This window comes from Myiozetetes cayanensis, unplaced genomic scaffold (genome assembly GCF_022539395.1).
Source record: "Myiozetetes cayanensis isolate MyiCay16 unplaced genomic scaffold, myiCay2020 scf2-11, whole genome shotgun sequence".
NCBI lineage: Eukaryota > Metazoa > Chordata > Aves > Passeriformes > Tyrannidae > Myiozetetes > Myiozetetes cayanensis.
In genome coordinates, this window is record NW_026087411.1 from 10,332,472 (window position 1) to 10,346,841 (window position 14,370).

Consider the following 14,370-nt stretch of genomic DNA (forward strand, 5'->3'; position numbering starts at 1 on the left):
CTTAGATTACAGCTACAGATGTGAGTGAATCATCAGTTTATTAGTATACAAAACCAGTTATTCAAAACCACTAAATAAATACCTTTCCGCTGGGAAGACCTAATTCCTTAAGTGCCTGAAAGATGACTTTTTCTGTTTTACCTGATGCAAAAGTTCTGGTAATGCTAAAACAAAAAACAGTGGAGAAAAAAAAAAAAGAAATGTTAGTCACTTTTTAAACAATCAGTTCTCCCTCTCTTGCTTTTACTGTCAACATTTTCCTCTGGCTTCAGCTGATGAATGTAAGTATCTTCCAAGTACTCGTGCAGTTGAAGAAGTGCTCTAAGCCTCACAGAGCAGCCCTGCTCTGCCTGCAAGCCAGCCATTAGGAAATACATCAAAATAATGAACTGCAAAAAGAACAGAAGAGGGTTTTTTTTTTTCCCAATATGCTGGGATACAGAGCCATGCAAAGCATTCTTGCCTTTGCTCTTTTAAACCGTGTGCCTAGATAAACTCCTGGGTTTAAACAGTAGCATGTTCTACCAGTGAGGAGACTCATGTCTCCAGCCATTCCTGGTTGTGGGGACTTCCCCTCTGTTCCAAGCACTGACCTGTGCCTTCCAGGTCACACACAAGATAGGTATGGACTGTTCCCAACGGCAGCTTCCTTCCTTTGACCTTTTTAAGGAGTTGCTGGTGTCAAGAGACTCCCCAGCTCCATGCCAAATCCCATTCCAGCTGCAGTGACCACTCCTCCCTCTGGAGGCTCCCTCACCTTGCAGCCATTGAGAATACCCTGTTCCAGCCACACTCCACACAGATCTTCCAGGCAGATCTCAGCTGCCACTGAAATATTTCCACCAAACTGATTGCCATCCTACCCCTTCCTGAAAGCAGAGGTGATTTCACCACATATCCGACTGACAGACTGGTTTCTCTTGCAATGACATATATCCCAAGTTGTTTGGTGTGACTAATGTGGGAAGCTTTTGGTCTGTTTCTGTTTCCATTGGAGCCAAGTTGGAATAACCTCTGACTTCGGAAATGTAGATCCAAACTTGACAGCTCTCCTGGCTCCTGTTTAGGGTCTAAGCTGAAATGATGTGTCCCACAACCCCTTGATTTTGGTATCTCAGCCTGGAGAGAAAAACTCCATTCTGACTCCAAAATCTATTTGTAATGCTCATAAAAGCTGAACATCGGGAAAGACTCCCTGGCTGCTGATAAGAATATGTTGCTCTTTATCGTCAAGCCAGATAAACATTTGCTGAGACTTTTAGTTAATCTCGTGCAAAAGAAATCATTTCACATGGAGAGAGGTGGGGAAGGAAGCTGTTGCTGTTATTTGTTGCCATAGCAATTCACAGTTGTTTCACCCTCCAAAACACTCTAAACTGCCTATGTAAATATTTTCATATTAAAAAAAAAATTAGGACCAGGAAGTGAAAGATCTAATTGATAAAATAACATTTTAACAAATCTTAGCCAACTTTTTTTTTTTCTTGCTGGGTTCTTACAACAGTTAGATCTCTATGCCCCTATTTAGGCATCTAAGTTAGTTATTTGATTTTCCAAAACTGATAAGTACCAAAATATTTTCACTAAAACATAGACAGAGTTTAACTTTAGGTACTTGCTTTTTGAAAAAATCTCAGGCATCTATTTTTCTGCTAATTCTAAAATACAGTAATGTTAGCTCTGCAATTTACAACCTATTTCCAGCCCTATAAAAAAATTCTCTGTCTGCTCTAATGAATCCAGCTCCAATAATAAATGTCCTGTAAAGCATGTAATATTGGTGTAAGTAATTAATCAGAAGCTGTGGGCCAAGACTCCATGGCTGCAGGGAACTTATTTTTGATGCCAAACTACTCTTTTATTTCACAAAAGATGACAGCAAACACGGCAATAATTTGCAATGAGAGCAGCAGTGGAGAAAAGACTGCATGAATCAAAAAAGATGGTCAAAATACAGCGCGATGCTTTCATTTTGCTAAGGCTGTAGGAAATAAAACCGCTTTGCCCTCTGTCAGAAGAGGCTTCATCTGAGCAGATTCACCTTGTTGTGTATCTACAGGTGTTTACTCCCCATGTCCTACAGGGCTTTGGGTACCTTGTACTTCCTCATAAATATTTAAAATACTTCCCAGCTCTGGAACTGAAGAGTACAAATCTATCGTGTTTGCTGACGGATTAAATGACTTGGTTTCTTCAGACCTGTCACCACTTTCCGACCACTACTTCCAAAATTCAAGCCAACACAAACTGTTGAAATCAATCTTCTACCGTGGCTCCAACTTATTTATCAGCTTGGCTTGAAGTGGAAGGACCCCTGCCTACACTGTACAAGAAATTCTCTATCTCTGATTTCCAACCAAGATGGAAGTATTGAAACAGATTCCTTCCAGGCACTCTGGAGTGATCAACAGGAAACATACTTTAAAAACCCCCTCTACTTTTCAAATTAACTTAATTAAACTACTGTAAAACAGATTTAAGCCTCATTTGTCATAGTTTAGCTTTGTCTTCCTTTTTTTTTTGGTATATATATTTTCAAAGTTAGAAGCTGTATTTGTTTAAATCCTTTTAAATGTAGTTATACAAAGGGATAAGCATAAATTGAGCAGAGCTAATTTCTAAACAGGTTCTCATTGAGCAGGTGCAACTTGTACATGTAGAAAAATTCATTTTCTGCCAAGAGAAAGCTGCAGAAACCAAGTGGATTTTTTTGGGTTTTTTAGCAAATGCTGACCTTTTTAGTCATCACTTACAGTAGTGTTAAAATCTGAAAATACAAAATATCTTACAGATGCCCTGTCCTTGTCAGAGCTGTGGATGTAATGCTAGACTCAGACTGCTAAAACTTATTAAAGCCCAAAAGGTAAAACTGTTACTCTCCTAAGGTTTTCACACTGCTAGCTGCCAGAATTTCTTCTCTCTCAGACACAGCAGGTTGGTAGCAATAGTTATGTGCCCCAGAGTACACTAAAAAAATCCAAAACAGTTGAGAAAACTCTTTGTGACTTTGTAACTTCCAACTGTCCTAACGAGGAGTCACGAATATTATCGCCATTCACCACCAAGAGCCCAGGGATTTTCACCTTCCCAAGGCTCATCATTCCCTATGGCCACGTGCTGGTTGTAAAAATATGTTTTAAACTTAAGAAGTGCAAGGAGTTCTGATTTTGCAAGTGAGATTTTTTTTTTCTCCCCCCTCAGCATTTTACTGCAGTTCTGTGTAAAAATGAGCTACAGGTGGATATTGTGATACATTCCTACACCTCAACAGAGCTGCTGGGTATTCTGTTTCTGAGAGAGAAACCTTCCCCTGTGCGTCCCCAGAGCTACAGCAAATTGCTACAGGAGTCCCTGAGCAGCAGGACGAGGTGGAGGTTGAGGAAACAGGGCTGCCTAGACAACACTGCATTTAAAAACAGGTAAAAGGGAAGGGTCAGTTGGAGGGGAAGCATCAGTGGTTTAGATCAGTGAAAGGGATACTGAGAGGGAGGTCTGGGTAAACTTGGTGCCCCTTGTGCTTTCCCAGTGCTTCCCAGCTTGCCTTCCTCTTACACATCCCTCTCCTCATCCATCCAGCTCTCCTGTTCCCTGTGTTATCTCCCCATGCTCCTTCTCAGCACCAACTGTTTGTGGGATGAAGTGGGAAGCAGTGAATTCCCTCAACATTCCAGGCTGCCCAGTGCTGGGACATCTGGGTGTCTGTGTCCCACTTCTCTGCTAGATCAGGCCCATCTCATGGCTTTGCCATCAGGGCTCTGATTTACCCTCTCTTCCTGCAGAGCAGACTGATTTTTCCTTCCTTCATTCACACTCCTCACTGACACCTCTCCCAGTCCTTTCAGTGGGCAATACAGTGCTTCCTGGAGGAGCCCCAAAATGTTCCCACCTTTTACCCACACAAACAGAATGCACTCCTTGGAGCCTCCAGATTTAAAGGAGATTCAGCTTCAGGGAACAGCAGATCCCTTACAAAATTACAAGCAGACTACTTTTGCACTAAATTAAGCTGCCAGAGACCGATTTATGTCGGCCTGGAAATACTGCAAATTTGAATTTAAAGATTTAATACACTGGAACCAGTGGACTGGTCCATCTTCAGCACCAGGCAGACTTCTCTGCATACACAAATCAGGGTGCTGTAGCACACTGGAGGGAATTTATGCCTCGCTAAATGTGATGTAAAATATTTTAAAGGCTGAAACGGTTTCAGACAAGCTAGCAAACCATAAATTCATACTGAGGAATAGAGCTCTGTGTTCAAACACAGGCATAAAGCTCCAAAGTCTTGAAAATTAATTTCTCCCTGCAGCACTGTTCCCTCACCATTGCCCTCCGGTTGATATTCCTCATGGGACATCTGCACAGAAGGTGCTTTATGGCAGCTGAGTTTGGGAGATTAATACACTAAAGCAGCCTTAGCACCTTCAAGGTGTCACTTGAGTCATGAAACCACATGGCAGGCCCTTTGTCTTTCTGCAGATTCTGTGGATGCAAACCCCTCTTTTTCTCCCTCGAAAAAACCCTGCTGCGTGAGGCTTATCTTACAAAGGCCTCCTTTCTTGCTCCCCTCTGCGAGTTTCTACTTACGACAAAACAGCATGCCCCAAAAATGTGGTTTTCATGTGCTACATAAAGAGAAAAGCAGCTCAGTGTATCAGCAAGAATTAATTTCTAGAGCAGGAGGGGGGAGAATTGCTGCCTGGCCAGAGAGGACTGAAAATCAGTACCCTGTAATAGTTAATAGCTGTACAGAAAGAAATACACTGTTCCAGCTTTGCTGTTACTCACAACAACTAACCCAACAGTTCATTTACCACGTGCAGAAAACCAAATATTATCTGGGGGGCTTCCCATAAAAGCAGAAGTATTTTTGGCAGAGCTATATATGTCTCTTTTACAAGGAACCACATTTTAAAATGTACCTTTTTGTCCTCTACTTAACTGGCCTGAAAGCTTTCATGGTTCTTTTTAAAAGGATTTTATGAAACTTTACAACTGAAAAACCCATCCCAGAGTTTCAAGCTGAAAAATCTGATGCTCTTAGCTCTGAGTGATTTTGAAAACTATTACAGGAACTTTTATCTTCATTACAACAGACTACAAAGAACTGGCTAGGCTGATACGAAGTGCTGCCTAATTTACTGAGCAGGTCAGCTAAGAATGCCTAGTTCTGTACTTATTCTTACATATGCATTAGTAATAATTGATATTACATTGTTTTTTAAGTCACAGAATGTTATTAACATTATACAATCAGTACCTGACAACAACTGTGCTTACCTCCGAACTGGAATTTTCCCGTTTGTGTTTGTTAGGAAGGCCAACTTCATCCAGCTGAAATTAAGAATGAAATACTTTAAAAATACTATATATTAAAATTGGGACGTAGATACTTATGTTTAGCTTGAGATTACTGCCCTGCCTGTGAGATGAGTACAAAAAAATAATTGTTCTGTAGTAAGAACTTTTTTCTGTAACCTCTTAGTGCTCGAGGCAGAGCAGTTCACTAAAAGTGAAGGCAAAAAGCAGCCCAAAATATCAGTACAGCAATTAAGACAAGTGTGAGGACAAGAAAGTCTCCTGGGGTTTCACTTGCATATGCATCAAGGAAAGAACAAACTAGACAATAATTAAAACATACAAAACAACAAATCAAATGAACAGTTATAAATTCTTCCATAATTTCTCCTGGGCAAGGTGGCAGATATAGCCTTGAGATGTCTTTGGTCTCAGTGAGAGACAAACTCTTAAGTAATTTAACACAATTTTCTTTATTATGCTGGCTTGTGACTGTAAATGTTGAAGCAGGAAACCCAAAATTTTTTTTTCCCAATTCCAAGAAGGAAAATACAGAAAAATAAAAGACAAAGGGAAGGAAAGAAAGTAACTTACTGTTTCTTGAGACATGTCATTGGACTGACATTGTTAGCTCTAAAGTTGTGGATGATGGATCCAAGCCCTTCCACCCATTGCTGAAAAACGGGAAAATACAGAAACACCAAATTAGCAAAGTGGAAGAGGGAAGAAGTAGGAAAGTTTTTCCTGGGGGAAGGCTCTTTCCTGGAGCTATGGATAATGTTAATAGCTTGAGCTGAGGAAAAAACTGCCCACTTCACAGCCTATACCAAGGAAAAGTCCAGGCACATTTTACCCATTACCATTTTGTCCTTCCCCAAACGAAGTGACTGTGTTTTCCATTCTCCCAAACGCCACACGGAGCATCAGCAGCACTATTAAATCAGTTTATTGCCAGACAAGGCAAGTGGTCCATTGATTGATTTATTAAGCCCCCTATTTATAGCCTATATAAACACTTGTCTCCCTTTCAGTGGCAGGGGGCAATATCAGCTATTAGTAAGCAACATGATGCAATATGTGATGAGATATTCAACTGGTCCAGTTTTAGCAAAGGAACGAAACAAAACAATGACAAGCTGGAGGCACAACAATTGCTCTGTGACACCAACATCATCCAACACTCTGTTACATATTCAAGTCCTGCTTGCTTTCTTGCTTTCATCCTCAAAAAGCACAACATTCCCATAATCACTGGGATGGCTTTAAGCCAACAGCAGCATTACAGCACTTACTTATGTAATTCCATTTTTATGGATCTATTTCTCTACTATAGCCTGCACCTAGACTTTGCAGTAGTGTATGGAAGCTGCAGCTTAAGGATTAAGGCCCTAACATGAACACTCATTGATTTCAGCAAGAATTCCTGGCAGGATAAAGCTACAGGAAGGGAAAAAAATGACAGCACTCCAAGCCAAGTTCGATCTCAATTATGCCATTGTAACACTGGGATTACTCAACAGATAATTTACACTGGTGGAACTGAGATGGGCTTTGGTCCACTGCTAAACATTAACCTTATGAATAAAGAAGCTTTTTTGCTTCTGGCCAAATTCTGTGCAGGCAGCTTGAACTGACTTGGGCAGGATCCAGAATTTGACACTTATAAATAGATGCAGATGAGTTGATTTTTCTTTTCATGAATGAGTGCTGTACATCTGCAATACAGATGGAAAAAATCGTGATTTATACTGGAGGAATACTAATGTCTTTGGGAAATAGCACATTGTAAACTGCAGGCAGCAAATCCTTGTGGGCTAAAGCAAGGTCTAAGGTGTCACTTCAACAGATAAACACACTTAAGCAGATCCTTGTACTCATGACACATTAAATCTGTTTTGCTTTAGGAAAAGTAGCCACTTGTTAACACATTCATATTTCATTATTCTTTTTAATATGATCTTTTAAATAAGTACCACATAAAATATGCATTCTAATAGTGTATCTGAGAATCATTTGAAAATAGAAGTCTAGTTTATGAGAAAAGCTGGTATTTGGGGTTTCTTAGTTGTGTTTTTGTGCTTGAAAACAACCCACCAGTAACAGTCTGCCCTCCCATCTCTATTTTTCCAACTGCATGAGTACAGTGACTTAGTAATCAAAGGATGAGGGTACTGAATAGAAAGATAAAGAAAACAAGGTTCATGGGGCAAAATAATATTATTTATTAAAGTTGATATAACTAGAAACCAGTGACAGATTTAGGAAACACTTATCTTTTCCAACAGATGTTCTCTCACCTCAGATGATAAAGGAATAGAGCTTGTGATAATTTCAGGGTAAATGCCTGAACAAGTCTTACATATATTTCAATTTCCTAGAACTGTCAAAATTCATCTTTAACTACCTACATTTGGGGTTTTGTAGCTGTCTGGGTTTTCTGTGGTTTGTTTTGGTTTGGTTTTAAATCTAAAATGTAACATTCCTGCTGCATTAACACTGCCACAGGTACACAAACATTTATCCTCGTGATTAGTCTGTAGTCCCTTCCAAACTCCTCCACCTTTCAGCACTGACCCATACAGTACAACTGCATATGAACTGCAAACAAAAAAACCCTTGCAAAATCAAATTACACAAAATGAACGTTGTGAATAAGCTTCAGCCTTTTTCTTTTTTTCCTGCCAAAAACCTCCACTGGTGCAGTACTGACCATATCACCATTTCAATCAGATCCATTTGAAGGCAATGGATTACAACTACCCCAGACATAACAAACACTAATGTTTCAAAGTAAGGTTACCCTGCACTCAGTTCTGAAGTCACTTCTGTACATCAAGAGAAGCTGCCAAAAGGAACACTTCACAAGTAGAGAGAGAAATCAATACACTAACCACTTACCGAGTGGTACTTTTGCAGGAGTTGTCCTGATGATTCCGACTTTGGAGGCCTCCCTAATCTTTTTTCAGTGTTAATGCCCTTTCCTGATAGAGATGCCAAATCAGGAACTCCACTCCCTCACAGCAAAAGAGCACAAATCTACAGCCAAACACTGATAAGCCACAAAAGCATCACACCTCTGCTGGCACCAAGCAAGGGAGACAACCAAGAGCCTCTGTCCACCTCTGAACCATCTTCACATCGGTGGGATGTCCCCTGGGTAAGACTTGACAGTTCCAGAGACACGTTTGCCCATCTGTTTCACCCCACGCTGCTGCACCACAAGGAAGCATCTGGCTGCTTGCTCTTCATTTGGGAGCTAAAGCAGGTTCTGGAGCGTCTCATCCGATACTGCCCACAGTTATCAGCTGGCCCCAAATTAACCGGGAATACAACAACAAACACATTGAGCACATTCAGATTTTTCTGTCCTTCTGAGCCAGACTATTCTCCAAATAACAACTATATTTATAATCACTTTTAAGGCACTGCGATCCAGTGCACGGACAGGCACAAAATTCAATGTCAAGTTGGCAATAAATTGCTTTCCTGACAATATACCATTCCCAGATTTAACGTACACTTGTCTGATGACCTTGCAGGAGGGATGAAAGAAGAGATCAGATTTCTCTCAGCTAACACACTATGAGGTATTCAGCAGCAGCCTTGCTTATATGCTATGATAGCACTCCTTATTTTACAGATGAACCTGAAAGATCTGTAAAACCCATGTAAGTAACAAGGATAAAGATCCTCAATTCTCTTCTTCCACGCTCAGCATTTTCAAATCAGTACCTCTGCAAAGAAGGAAAATCCTGTAACAGGATGAAATTCTCAGGTAGATAGGAAACACTTCACTTGGGTCTTACAGAAAGTACAAAATGTTTTTGATAGAAATCAGGGTACATTGGATTCTTACTGATGCTAGTGCTGAGCATTTTCCAATTTTCAAAATATGGTTCAGTGCCTTTCATCTGTCAGTGTAACTCCTGAGTGGCTCCCTATATACAAATATTATTCCAGATTCATAGAGGAATCTGGGCCCTGCTATCTAATCCTAGAAAAACAACAATCATGAAAAGAAACAAAACCAAACACAAGTATACCTGAAGTTCAGACCTTCAGGCTGACACAAGAAGCCAAAATCTACACTGCAGACTGGAACAGGCAGCCTGTGTTGTTTTTCTCTAACAAGATCAAACGCTGTCAAGCATCTCTAGAAGGAGAAGGTACAAGAAAAATTGACTGAAGAAGCACTCTCTCAGCTTTTGCTGTAGCACTCAAATGCTTCTGAGGCACTTAGTGACCCTGCATTATCTGAGGTTCATCGATGAAACATGGGCAGCAGTGGCAGGGTACATGAATAAGTTTGGCCTTTCAACCCTCTTTTAGCCATCACCCTTTCATTTAGGGGGGGTTAAAAAGGACAAAACTTATGAAAGGTTAAAAATCACCATAACCTACAGCTGATGGAATTCTAGACAAGGTCACGCAGGGATTATTTACCGACGAGGTCGGCACCATCCAGGCCTCTGGAGATTTTACCTTCCCTTTCTCAGTGCAGTCTCTCCAGGGTTATTTCACACATCAGCAAAGTCAGGGAGGCAGGGAGGCACTGCCCTCCGATTTTAGTATTCAGAGCCTACGACTGGCTGTCAGAGACAAGGGCTTGACAGCTTGAGGGTTCAGGGGGCCCATGGAGAACAGAATCGTGTTTCCCACCTCTTCCCAAGCCAGCCGGGGGCTGGCAGGACTCTCTGGCACTCGCCCTCAGCCAGCGGTGCCGTGACCAGCAGATGTCCCTCTTCCCCCAAAGCAGATGTCAAAGAACTCATTTCTGTTCCATGAAAATTCCTCTTCCTCTCATGCCAGACGGCGACAGTGCCAAACCTATTCCCTACCTGACCAGCTGCAGCACAGCCTTGAAGGGTGTTGCTGTGAAAATTCTGGCACAGAGATAAAAGGAATTCTTCTGAATTTCAAGTATTCCATCAGGAAAGGTGAGGCTTGCACACTCTGCACTGGCAGTTGCGTGATGTGTCCAGATTGCTACCACACTTCAACAAAGCTTTCCACCCTGGAATTGCTTTCCCAGTACCGGAGGGGTCTACTCAGAAAGTGGTTGGAAGAGTCACTCTGGCTGCTTTTGTACACAAACTATGAAAAACAAAGTGGAGCTTTACACAGTGAAATCCACCTCCTGGCTACAGAAAACCAGGGTTAAAGTATTCAATTTACTGATAATTCCGCAGTGGCACAGCCAAGAAAGAACACCACAAGGCAGAAAAGCACGTGGAAATCACTGACTCGAAATGCAGGTTGGAATATGAAGATCTCTGTAGAGAATGTGGTGTTACATATTTGGCACAGGGCTACCTGAATAGGTAAGTTGTGGTCACAGAGTTAAGATAGTCATGATTTAGAGCTGTTTACCACAGAGACTTGGAGACATAAATCACATATACTAACACAGAGGGACACAGAGAACAGCAGTAGGCTTCTGGAGTTCTGCTCAAGCATATTTTGCAGGCTTCTTGGAAAGTTTTGCTCTGAAACATCAAAACAAACCAAAGCTTTGGGAAAACAAAACTTTTCTGTAATGTATTTGTGGCATATTCCCGTAGGAATCTTCTGCTACCTTCTATCTGCCCTCTTAACAATATGATTTGGGCAAATATTTAATAGCTTGTTTCGTGGGGAGAAAAATCAGGGTCAATCAGGCCAGGCTAGATGGGGCTCTGAGCAACCTGCTCTAGTGGAAGGTTCCCTGCCCATGGCAGGGGTTGAGAATTAGATGGTGTTTAAAGTCCCTTCCAACCCAAACCATCCTGAGATTCTATGAAACAGAATTCTTCTGTAACTCAAGAAAAGTCAGAGAGAAACACCAACAAAACAAATGAACCTGAGGTGCTTCATCTTACCAAACCCATAATGGTCCACTTAATCATTGTAAGCAAATTGAAAATAAAAGAAGAAAAATTAAAAATATCATTCCCAATGAAAAGATGAGAAGTTTAGGGATGTCAAAATAAAACATTTTCAGCTGCAGTCATCTTCCATGCCATAAATATTATGAGCTGTATGATAAAGCCTGCATTTGCCTTTATGTTGTTTGCCAGCATGTAATACAGCATTTCAGCACATGCTGATTGCTCATTCTGGTGCCTCACAGGTTAAGCCATCAATGTGTGAATCACTGTCTCAGTAACACACCTGTAGAAAAGACCTGTTTTCTATCAAATCTAATCAAAAATGTAAAACCCAGTCTATTTTACACCTATGGCTGCTGCCATCCCGACTCACTGCCAGAGGAATTGTGTGAATCAGCACCTCCCAGAGCCAGATTATCTTAAACACTGTTGTAAGCTTTGCCTCTAAATATGTCACATGAGCCTAACACTACGGCTCTTTGAATCAGGAGTGTTCACATGAAGCCCTCTGCCAATAGGGCAGGGGGAACAGAACTTTCTGGCATAAGGACAAAAATCTATCAGCTGGAGAGATGATCCTTTCCAACAACACAGCTGCATCTAGGAAAGAAAAGCTGTCAGGACAAATTTACCCCCGATATTCATAAATATTACATAATGTTATAAAACCTGACTTAGGTTAATCTTTTAAGTTAAACTCCTTAATGCATTGCCAAAGTGGGTGAGCAAAGAAGACAAGAAATCCATATTCTGGATTGCTGAAGTACAACAGCTTTACTGGACTTGTGCCATTTTTGGATAGGCAGACTACATGCCATGGGCTAAAGGCTCACATCAGCACTGCATCACTTCTGCACTAAGGAAATTCACCCCTAAATACCCACAGGCCTTTTCAAATGTCCTAGACTGAGGAAAACAGATCATCTGATTACTAGGTCACAGCAAGTCCATCTGGGAAGTAAAAAAGAAAAATACACACATAGGCTCCCACCTCTCATATGTGTGTGTGTGTTTTAAATTTAGCTCAGGGTAACTTATACAATCTGATTTAATCTGGATTCCAAACATCAGGTTTTTAATTCCACCTTTTACAGTCACTCTCTGCTGCCACAGCAGAGCTGCTTTAGGAGTGGACCATGACAGCTGCTTGCAATCAGAGACAGAGTACACCCTATTTTGTGGCTGTTTTAAGAGTGGAAATGAAAACCAATTTCTCAGCTGAAAACACCAATAAAATTTAAGTAGATGGAGTGTAAATACCAGAGTTGGAGCTTGGAGACAAGTGGAGGGATAATAAACACGCTCTTGTTGTTGGAACAGCTCTACTTGGAGCTCAGCAATGCCTTGGCCAGCCCTGCTGAGCACTCTGGCACAAGGGGCAGAGGGATGTGGGGCTGCCCCAGTGCAGAGGTGATGACAGATGACAACAGCCAGCCCGTGATGGGGAGGGTTCAGCAGCTCTGTGCACGCCCACCTGCCACAGCTGGGGCACTGCCCACTCTGCCGCCCTGTCCTATGGGACCTGGCAGAACCTGCTTCCCAACGATACCATTCCTTGCATGGATAGCCTGAAGAAGCCAGGAACTCACAATAATTTTCTTCTTTGTCATGGTTTCTCAGTTCCATTATAAACCAGCCTTCAGAGAGGAACAATTACTTCTTTTCCAATCGTAAATTACTATCCACAGAAGCAGAATTCCCTTTTGTCCTCTTTTCTGGGCAGAAATGCTCTGAGTTTTCGTGTTGGGATCTGCCACTCAGTTCCCTTGTTTCAAAGCATCCCAATCAGGTACTGACCAATCCAGGTTTCGGTTTATCTGAGGAAGGGACAGAAGATCTACAGCAAGTAATGTTTACCTTCATCATGACGAGAGGGTAGGCACAGCAGAAACCGGGTGCACCCCTAACATGTATCTGGGCTGCTAAACCTACAATCACTGCCCCTTCTTCTCCAAAATCTCGCCTCTGTTCTTACAAAAGAGGGGCTTACATTTGAACATGGATTAAATCAAGGTCTCTTTTAAACTGCTGCATAAAAGCTGCATAGCTACTTAACACCATGCAAAGGCTTATTTCTCCTAGAAGAGATTTACTGTGTCGCAGAAGAAAGATGTTTTCTCATGAACAAAACAGGAAGAATTAAGCAGGAACAGGTCTATGTGCAGATAACTCCTAGAAAATTTTATTTTAGCACAGAACTACAGTAGCAAATTGATGTACTTACCATATATGAAAAGCCAATAGAGTACAGGCCAAATTCCCCAGCAAAGGTAACTTAGAAAGCCCTGCATGGATTTTTTTGGCTTGATCCGCTTTATCCTCTCCCGTGTGCCTCAAACATATCACACCAGATCAGGTGGATCATCACTGCTGACAGTTCTGGATATATATTTTGGCTCCCAAATGCAGGACTCTCATATGGGCCTCTCAGAGCCTTCCCACAGGCAGACTGCAGCACTACACACCATTTTTGGTAGGCAACTTGGCTCTTAATGAAGCAATAGATCTTTTCAGTAGTGTAATTAGCTCATCTCCTGTGACAGTCTGTGTAACTGGCCAACATCCTCACAAACCAATTAGTCTAATACAGCCTATTGAGATCTAAGGTGGCTGAGAAACTTAACAGCGACTTTCTGTTTTCAGAACAAATCAGAGACACTGTTGGGTTAAGTATAAAACTGAATGCTGCCAACACATCCTTTTCTTTGCCTCTCCGATGTTTTCAAAACATAACTGTGGCACATTATTTCCCTGAAAGACTGCTGAAAATACACACAGTAAAATCAATTTAGGGTACCCATGTAAGCTATACAAGTGTTTCTCCTCTCATGGAGTTTACTCAGTATTGCCAGTGTTTCCAAAGGTATAGATCCAAGGCAGTGAAGGAGTAAGCAGGTCTGCCAAGGGATTTAGTGATGCTGCATTCAGCAGAAAGTTATAAATCAGGTGTGTGTTACTGATCATTATTCAATACTTACATCTCACAGGCAAAACGGATTATAATCCTACATACCCTGAATACATACAATCAGAACAGAAAAATCCAAGAACGTGTATTTTTAAAACCACTTCAGTGTCTGAATCTAAGGTACTATCAGCACTCTGGATCAGGTTTCTCAGAGCAGTTTACAGCAGACATCTCGAGTACCAGGACAGGTGGAGCCCCAGAACTTGCATTGTGCACTGCAATCTAAAGCTCTCAGGA

At 41.5% G+C, this 14,370-nt stretch overlaps 1 protein-coding gene across 5 annotated transcripts in view; it reads right to left on the reverse strand.

The window, feature by feature from the left end:
- Window positions 1-14,370, reverse strand: part of PLCB4 (phospholipase C beta 4) — a 177,925-nt gene that overhangs the window by 59,648 nt on the left and 103,907 nt on the right. For all 5 annotated transcript variants that reach the window (XM_050315002.1, XM_050315000.1, XM_050315001.1 and 2 more), the window contains 3 exons: window positions 5,893-5,972; window positions 5,281-5,334; window positions 83-164 (listed from right to left, as the gene is read on the reverse strand). In XM_050315002.1, coding sequence (XP_050170959.1) covers window positions 83-164; window positions 5,281-5,334; window positions 5,893-5,972 — 216 coding nt within the window. The remainder of the gene's footprint in view (window positions 1-82; window positions 165-5,280; window positions 5,335-5,892; window positions 5,973-14,370) is intronic.